We start from the raw sequence: 8,856 nt of genomic DNA on the forward strand, positions 1-8,856 counted from the left end.
CCTTTGGTTAAGAGATTGAGATAAATAATTCAGTTCCTTAATGGTAGGAGATTCTGTTTCTCCTGGTTTGCTTAATGATAGGAGAATTCAGTTTCTGGTGCGATTCCTGATCTCCAGTAACAAACTTTTGTTTTTGCTATTATTAGTAACAAACTCTCTCTATATATAAATATATATAAACCCTAAGAAAGAAGAACACACTCCCTTCATCAGCAATCGATTTTCACAGTTCTTTCCTTTCAATTTTCTTATTCTAGTTTTTTCTAAATTCAAACCAAAATCAACATGTACCGGGTAGCAAAAGCATCAGAATATCTTGCGATAACTGGTGTAGGAATCGACGACATAAAACTCGAAAAGAAAGCATGGATTTACCCTGGTCAAAAATGCACGGTCTTCGACCTTTCACCCGTGAACTATACCTTCTTAGTTCAAGCTATGAGTGCCGAAAAACTCCCTTTCGTTCTCCCTGCCGTCTTCACTATCGGTCCTCGTGTTGACGATCAGGAAAGCCTTCTCAAATACGCCAAACTTATTTCACCCCATGATAGACACTCCAATCATGTTAATGAACTTGTTCAAGGAATCATTGAAGGTGAGACACGTGTCCTAGCTGCTTCCATGACCATGGAGGAGGTTTTCAGAGGAACAAAACAGTTTAAACAAGAAGTATTCGATAAAGTTCAACTTGAGTTGAATCAATTCGGGTTATTGATTTACAATGCGAATGTTAAGCAATTGGTGGATGTGCCTGGTCACGAGTATTTCTCATATCTGGGACAAAAGACGCAGATGGAAGCAGCGAATCAAGCTAGGGTTGACGTGGCAGAAGCTAAGATGAAAGGTGAAATTGGTTCGAAATTGAGGGAAGGACAAACGCTGCAGAATGCAGCGAAAATTGATGCAGAGACGAAGGTTATTGCGATGCAGAGGGCTGGTGAAAGTGAGAAGCAGGGAATTAAAGTGAGGACTGAAGTGAAAGTTTTTGAGAATCAGAGAGAGGCTGAGGTTGCTGAGGCTAATTCTGAGTTGGCCAAGAAGAAGGCGGCTTGGACCAAGGCGGCTCAGGTGGCTGAAGTTGAGGCGAAGAAGGCTGTGGCTCTAAGGGAAGCTGAGTTACAAGGTGAGGTTGAGAAGATGAATGCTCTGACAACAACTGAGAAACTAAAAGCTGATTTACTCAGCAAAGCTAGTGTTCAGTATGAAACCAAGGTTAGTCCATGCAACTATAACTTCTTGTTTCATTTATTAATTATATTTAAATTGTTTTACTAGCACCAAGAGTAATACTTCAATTAAGTTGCTGTAATTACAGTTGTTAAATTGTATATATGTGCATATTGATATAAAAAGATGGTATAATGATCTGATCAAACTTTCATCATGGTAGAGCGCGCCGTTGAACATATATTATTTGCTATATTTTTGTATCATTATACAATTAAATCATTTGATAACGGTGACTGACATATGATTTGCTCATATGCTATTTCTTTCATGACAATTTATTCCAAATTAGTTTTGTTAAGGACATGCCAAGTCTAAATCATGGATCCCTTGCTATTAGTTTGTGTACTTTTACTCAGGTTTGTTGAGTTAGCAAGTCCTATGTTTTGTTTCGATTAAGAAAAAGATAGACATATGGTAGGTAAATGGCATATATATTGAAGAATGTTGGAATTATCACTACCAACCGTGTCAATTTTTTTAACATGAAGCAGTTAATTAAAAGTAAAACATAACAAGTAGGTTGTATACTGGATAAATGATTTTCAATGTTTATTTTCTAAGTGCTGGTTGAAATTCTGGATGCTGTAGGTACAAGAGGCTAACTGGGAATTATACAAGAAACAAAAAGAAGCAGAAGCAATTCTGTATGAGAAGAAGGCAGAAGCAGAAGCGCAAAAAGCATTGGCAGATTCCACATTTTATGCTCGCAAGCAAGAAGCTGAAGCAGAGCTATACGCAAAGAAAAAAGAGGCAGAGGGGATTGAGACACTTGGAAATGCTCAAGGAGCGTATGTAAGTACACTTCTCAATGCACTTGGAAACAACTACACAGCAGTAAGAGATTACTTGATGATAAATGGTGGCATGTTTCAAGAGATTGCTAAGATTAATGCCGAGGCGGTACGCGGACTTGAGCCTAAGATTAGTATTTGGACTAACGGTGGTGATAATGGTGGGGGAATAACTGAAGGTGCTTTGGGTATGAAAGAAGTTGCTGGTGTCTACAAGATGTTGCCACCTCTGTTTAAGACTGTCCATGAGCAAACGGGCATGTTGCCTCCTGCTTGGATGGGATCCTTATCTGACAAAAGCTCTTGATTAGGAGATGCAAGTATTAGGTTTACAGTAGTAGTACCTTTAAGTTTGGCAATTTAGCAGTAGTACCTTTTATCCTGGGATACATGTGTCTGAGATTCACTAGTCTTTTCTAGTTTTAAGTTCAAAGTTTTATTTATATGCTAATTTAATTTAAATTTCTCTACATGCTTGGTACTTTATGAATTGAATTTTCGCAATAAAAACAAAACTCTTGAGATGGACTAACATCACATTGTTGATTTTTTTTTTGTTAACTCTCCGATTCCTAGGGGAAGGAACCCCTAGTAATTTTGAAATTAAAAGTATTTCAAAGAGTTATTAATTTTGCATTCAAAAAACAAATATTAGTGGAAAAGTGCTATATCCACCTATCCGTGGAAGTGCAAATCAACTACAATTTTTCCACGGATAACTATGAAATTACCAATAAAACGTTCCCTCATCGAAACACACTCTAAAAGTCAGATGAATACACATAAAAACAAAGAAGAAACTTATCAAGAGAAAAAACATGTCATTCTATAAAAGTTCTCATTGAATTTCTATGACTATTGATCTAGGTGATATAGATTTAATTAGTGTTTTTCATATGTTACGGTTTGGTTCAGTTTAGTTTAGTTGGTAAAGTAAAAACCACAAACCGAATCAAACCGTACAGTTGAGTAAACACAAAAGACCCGATACATCCGAACCAAATATGATTTTTACGGTTTTTTATTTGGATTGATTCGATTTACGGTTTTCTATTGGGTTAGTTCGATTTTTAACACCCCTAACTAACACCAAAAGAATTAACCAAAACAGAGGACAAACATCCCAAACCCAAACCTTAAGTCTTAGTAGCATGAAGAATACAAATATGATAAGAGAGAGATGAGAGAATATGTGATTGGAAAATAATTATTATGTTTTTCAATAAGATGCATAATATTAGCATGAAGAATACAAATCTACTATCAAAAGTTTTTATTCATGATTAATTAGTTGACCGAGAGAAGATTGCAACAACGTGTAGATAGCTTGCCAACCATTTTGAGAAGGATGTACACCGTCCCAAAAGAATGAAAGCTCTGGTTTCTCACATACACTATATTTCTTTTCTCCCTTATCATCCACACTTCCACAATTATTTTTCAAACCCTCTCCCACACAACATGCTTTCAATGGATTCATCAGTGTTGAGTTTTCTGTACAATGGAGAGAAAAAATAAGCCATCATCAATTTACATTTACATTGTTATCAAATCAAAATCAATTATATGTTCAACTTTATAAATAACTATAAACGTTTATAATGATCTGTCGATTATCTCTAAATTTTTGTTGTTATTTCAACTTTTTTACTATATATACCGTGCTTATTAGAAAAAAGTTCAAAAGAACTTACCATCGCGCTTTTTCTGCATCGTTGCAATCGTAGAGAGGAAAGCGTTGTAAAGGTCTAATGTCACATAAACCGGTTTTCCAGCTTGTTTGTTAAGTTCTAGCAAAGTTTGGAGTAGTACATTGTTGTGATTTTCCGAGGCCAAATTCAAAAGACCGACACAACTAAGATGAAAAGTTACAGCGTTTATCCGAGGTAAACACCCAATTGGTTCCAATAACCCAATTGCTACTTTATTTATTCCTAAATTGTGGATGCGTTGAACATTTATGGATAGTTGATTGATAAGGGTTGTAGTGAAGGATTTTATCTCCTACCACAATAAAAAAACAAAAGGCATAAATATATTAGTAGAGAAAATTAATTAGCAATAAAAAAAGTCCATATCTTAGTATATAAGTATAAATGTGAAGCAAAATTACGTTAACCACTTACTATGATACTTTTATTGTTTACTATAAAAGCAGTGTAATCGTTGCCAGAAGAGGTCACAAGGGCAACAGAGGATTGAAGGTCTTGTTTGGTATAGACATTTTGTTGGATTAGCTTCTCAAGTGAGTCAATTTGGACAGTCATATTTGGTCCATCCTTCAATGTTTGGAAAACACCTGTTCCTCCATAAGCAAAGTTGATTCCATATTGTAGAGTTGAGGAATTTCTCAATGCATATGGTGTAGGGGTTTTAATTTTCAGAAAGGAAGCTGCGTGTAATAACACATACATACATACATGCATGCATACATACATACATACATACATACATACATACATACATACATACATACATACATACATACATACATACATACATACATACATACATGAGTAATAGCAAAATGAGGTTAAATGAATGAATCAAATCAAAACAAAAGGAAAAAACAGTGCAAACTAGTATGGCAATGCCCAGTTTTGAAGTCAAATTTTCACTTTCATGGCATTCCTCTTTTCACTTATAAAAAGTCCTGTTTCATGGTAACCATTTAAGTGACATATCCTCTTCCAATCATGTTTTTCCTATCCATCGATTAAAATTTGAGATATTTACGATATTTGAATCTAGTTCCACTCAATCCAACGTAATGTTGGTCCTATTTTATGGTGTTTGTAGATCTAGTATAAAATGGCTTTTAAAAAAAAATATTATTTAATCAAACTAATTTTATTTTCTTATTTTATTATCTACTTAATTAAACTTATTATATATACTATTTTTTTTACAATGGAAAAAAAGATTATATATACTGTTGGTAACATTGTAAACCTTAATTTTATAAAAGAAATATAGGAAATTATAGTTACTCTATTGTCACAAAGTAGACACCACTGGTTGTACCAAAAAAAAAAAAAAAGTAGACACCACTGGTTGAACTACGTAAACAAAGGTGGTGTCTCATTATCTTGCTTTTTTTCTTTATTCTATTATTGGTTGTTGTTCTAACATTTGATGAAGATAAATGTAAATATCTTTGAAGGTTTTTCTTTTAGTCAAATGATTTGCTCGGCCTCGGAACGGGGCATCACAAACTTGTTTCCTCAAACTCGAGTTAAGTTAATTAGAATGATCACTATTTGTATTCATTCACTAGTAAAATAAAAATAAAAATAAAAAAATAGAAGATACACTATCTTTGTAAAATAGTTTCATACCGACATCCTATGAATACATGTTATATTATGTCAAATCACATAGATATTTTGAAAGCGAGCTTAAAACTGTTTTATACGTGCCCATTGAACCCAAATAAAAATAAATGAAACCTAAAAATAAAAAAAATGACACCAAATGTAGTTTTTTGTTTTTTGATAAGTAGTTATTTGACAAACCCTAGAACTCATATAAGAACAAAATTAAGTTACGCATACTAACTACCATGGTACAAAATCGGACAAATCTAACAGTATGATAGAGGATAGTTACCAATGTAATCGGTAAGAACACGACCATCACTGAATCTTCCAGCAGGTTTTCCAGGAAATGTGATTCCATAAGGTGGTTTGTACGATGGTGAGCCCACAAAATTGCCTGTGTCATCATATGAGTCTCCAAATACAAACAATTTTACAGAGTTGCTGTTGTCGAATACACCATATGATTTTTTAGTCCCTTTGACTACTTCTGTAACATTTGCATTAATTTATGTCACACAATTTCGAAACAATAAAAAGGAATAAACCAAAGACCTTTTTTTTTGGTAGTGAAACCAAAGACGTTTAATTGAATTATTATGATGTTGGTTATGAATGTGTTAATACCTGATAAAATGAAAAGGAGAAGAAGCAAAGGGAGATGCGTGATTATGAGTTGCTTCGCCATTGATGATCATAAACAATTTGGTGAGGTGAAAGTGTATCATTCTCTCCTATCCTATTTATAAAAACAAATGGTTAATACAGGTTACTGTAGATAGGTCATTGAGTTGACCAGAAATTGGTGAATGATTAAGTAATTTATAAGTAATTACTATTGTGAAATTTTGGTGTTGACTATCTATAAATATTGACTGACCCATCTCCTTAAGTAAAATAAATCATTTTATATGTCCTATTTATTGGTTTATTCAAAAGTACAAATGTCCTATTTATTGGTCCATATGAAATCATGAATATGGAATGATGAAATGATTTAATACCATACGAAGAAAAAAGATCAATAAACACTTGTTAAGAACATCAATTATCCTTATACCTTATTTAATATTTTAAAATTTAACAAAAATATTTGTGGACTGAATTAGTTTGCCGATGTCGGATGAGTTTTCTCAATTGTGATGTCCTTGTTACAAGTAATTAACTTTGAGTGAGGAACTTTGTTCCGTTTGGATTGGACAGATAATGTTAACTTGAGACCTTAGAGTTTGTTTATCCTCAAGTTTGATTCTCCGTAGTGCTAATTTAGGTAGGCTCTGTCTCCCGTGCGAGCCCTTCATGGGTCACGTACGGTGCGAGACTAGTTTCTTTTTTTCTTTTTTTCCTGCAAATGATTTTTACCCATTGGATAGATAATGAATGGTTGTGATATAAAGTTGGAGTGGCCCACTGGATTGTTTTTATTTAAGCATGAATTTAAATCTGAAAAAATGCAATGAGCTTAAATATCGTTTTAGTAAAGGGTGGTTTGGGGTAGTCTTAAAAAAATTGTTTTTTTTTTCTTCCCATAAACGGTTTAGAGACAATTTGATGTAATTTTTTTATTTACAACCGGTGCATTTACCCGGCGTTATCCGGGTTAGACATATAATCTATACTATATATATACTATATATAAAGAAAATTACCCCTTTCAGCACACTTTTGGGTTGGACTTTTCTTTCCAAAAATACCCTTAATTTTTAATTTAAATTTTAAATATAAATAACACATGTAACAAATAGATAATACTTAATAAATTTAATTTAAGGAGAAAACTTACGCACAATTCCTTATGAACTGTTCTTACTGTTAGCCAATTATAAAATAACATGTGGATTACTAATCCATGTCACTAATCATCCTCGTTAACCCTCTTTTACCTCCGTTAACCACAGATCAAACTCACAAAAAACTAGCACAAAACAAAAACTCATGTTACTTTTTTATCAGCCGATTTTATGTTGTACATCAGTGTTGTTCCCCTCAATATAACCGACAAAGATTGCCAAGTATTTTCATATCCCTTCCACAAAAAACAATATTTCCATATTATTTTATTACTTCCACAAAAAACAGTATTTCCATATTATTTTATTATTTTATTAATATAAGTTACTCTTCCTCAGTCTTTGATCAATTGTAACAAATATGAGCAAAAAATCATGGTAAAGATTGGACTTTCAATCCTCTAAAAAAATATTAGTAACAAACATGAGCAAAAAAATAATGTTAAAGATTGGACTTTAAATCCTCTAAAAGAAGATTAGTAACAAACATGAGCAAAAAATAATGTTAAAGATTGGACTTTAAATCCTCTAAAAAAAGATTTGTAACAAACGTGAACAAAAAATATTGTTAAAGACTGGACTTTAAACCCTCTAAAAAAAATATTAGTAACAAACGTGACCAAAAAATAATGTTAAGGATTGGACTTTAAATCCTCTAAAAAAAGATTAGTAACAAACAATCCTCTAAAAAAAGATTAGTAACAAACGTGAGCAAAAAATAATAATGTTAAAGATTGGACTTTAAATACTCTAAAAAAAGATTAGTAACAAATGTGAGCAAAAAATAATGTCAAAGATTGCACTTTAAATCTTCTGATAAAAAGATTAGTAACAAACGTGACCAAAAAATAATGTTAAAGATTGGACTTTAAATCCTCTAAAAAAAGATTAGGACTCAAAATATTTTAGAAAAAGATTTGTTAGCACTATATTAAATATTAATAAGTAGGGTTCTCAGAGTTAATAGTTCGTTCCCGCATTGTTTAGTTTTTCTAAACCTCTCTTAACCCTTTGCATCATAATTCAGAATTAACCTGTTTAGTTTTCTTCTTTTTCTTTCATGTTACAACTAATCAAAGTCGATTAATTTTATGGATTATATATCTAACTTTGCTGGTTTATAAGCGATTATGATTCAAATTGTTTACGATTAATTTTAAGAATTATTTGACTTTGCTAATTTATAATTGCTTATACAAACCATGATTATCTTTTACTAGTTGAATAAAAAGGAAATTAAATTTTAGAAAGGTTTAAAGTTTAAAAACTTGTAAATAAAAAAAAGGTTTTGCTAACGATTGTTCTAAGAGCACTTTTTAAGGATTTCCAATTAAGAAATTTTTCATTAAAAAAGTTCTATAATTCAATTTATGATGCATATTAAATGCACGAGTTTTCATAAAAACTTACTATCTAAAGTCCTTAAAAAGTGTTAAGACACTCGTTACTAGTTTCTTAAAAAATAAGAATTTAGATTATAAAAATTGAGATTATATCTTTTAAAAAATAAGAATTTAGATTATATTTTTGTGATATATTGTTGATGTCATTGAAATAGATAATCATGGTTAGTTTTATTTGTTATTATTTGAAAGAAAAAAGCATTTACATTTTTAATTTTAATCAATATTAAAATTTCATAAAAAAAACATTGTTCATAATTTTTAAACGGCAGCGCAGTAAAAAGAGCAGAAAGACAGACACGTGAGTGTCCGTATTTTCGCTAGT

The 8,856-nt window shown here is 31.8% G+C and overlaps 2 protein-coding genes across 3 annotated transcripts; one reads left to right on the forward strand and one right to left on the reverse strand.

Moving 5' to 3' along the window:
* The first annotated feature begins 247 nt into the window (after nt 1-247).
* LOC146957904 (flotillin-like protein 3) lies at nt 248-2,491 on the forward strand. The gene is made up of 2 exons (XM_085739583.1): nt 248-1,212; nt 1,819-2,491. The coding sequence occupies exons 1-2, from the start codon at nt 286-288 to the stop codon at nt 2,326-2,328; spliced, it is 1,437 nt and encodes a 478-aa protein (XP_085595709.1). The 5' UTR covers nt 248-285; the 3' UTR covers nt 2,329-2,491.
* A 721-nt stretch (nt 2,492-3,212) lies between these two features.
* LOC146957905 (GDSL esterase/lipase At5g03610-like) lies at nt 3,213-6,039 on the reverse strand. Of its 2 annotated transcripts, none has more exons than XM_085728735.1 (5): nt 5,966-6,039; nt 5,631-5,828; nt 4,148-4,320; nt 3,716-4,025; nt 3,213-3,515 (listed from the first exon to the last, which is right to left on the reverse strand). In XM_085728735.1, exons 1-5 carry the CDS (start codon nt 6,024-6,026, stop codon nt 3,295-3,297), a joined length of 963 nt encoding a protein of 320 aa, XP_085584861.1. In that variant the 5' UTR covers nt 6,027-6,039; the 3' UTR covers nt 3,213-3,294. The 2 variants fall into 2 exon arrangements, with proteins under 2 accessions (XP_085584861.1, XP_085584830.1); XM_085728704.1 differs by having other exon boundaries at nt 4,148-4,413.
* Nucleotides 6,040-8,856: the final 2,817 nt, after the last annotated feature.

This window comes from Medicago sativa, chromosome 1 (genome assembly GCF_051527215.1).
Source record: "Medicago sativa cultivar Bolivia chromosome 1, Bolivia_mono, whole genome shotgun sequence".
Lineage (NCBI taxonomy): Eukaryota > Viridiplantae > Streptophyta > Magnoliopsida > Fabales > Fabaceae > Medicago > Medicago sativa.

Coding starts and splice junctions, on each gene's coding strand:
- LOC146957904 (XM_085739583.1), top strand. CDS start 286: ATGTACCGGGTAGCAAAAGCATCAGAATATCTTGCGATAACTGGTGTA. Junction 1,213..1,818: donor GTGTTCAGTATGAAACCAAG/GTTAGTCCATGC, acceptor TGGATGCTGTAG/GTACAAGAGGCTAACTGGGA.
- LOC146957905 (XM_085728704.1), bottom strand. CDS start 6,026: ATGGCGAAGCAACTCATAATCACGCATCTCCCTTTGCTTCTTCTCCTT. Junction 5,829..5,965: donor TCTCCTTTTCATTTTATCAG/GTATTAACACAT, acceptor CAAATGTTACAG/AAGTAGTCAAAGGGACTAAA. Junction 3,516..3,715: donor GATGCAGAAAAAGCGCGATG/GTAAGTTCTTTT, acceptor TCCATTGTACAG/AAAACTCAACACTGATGAAT.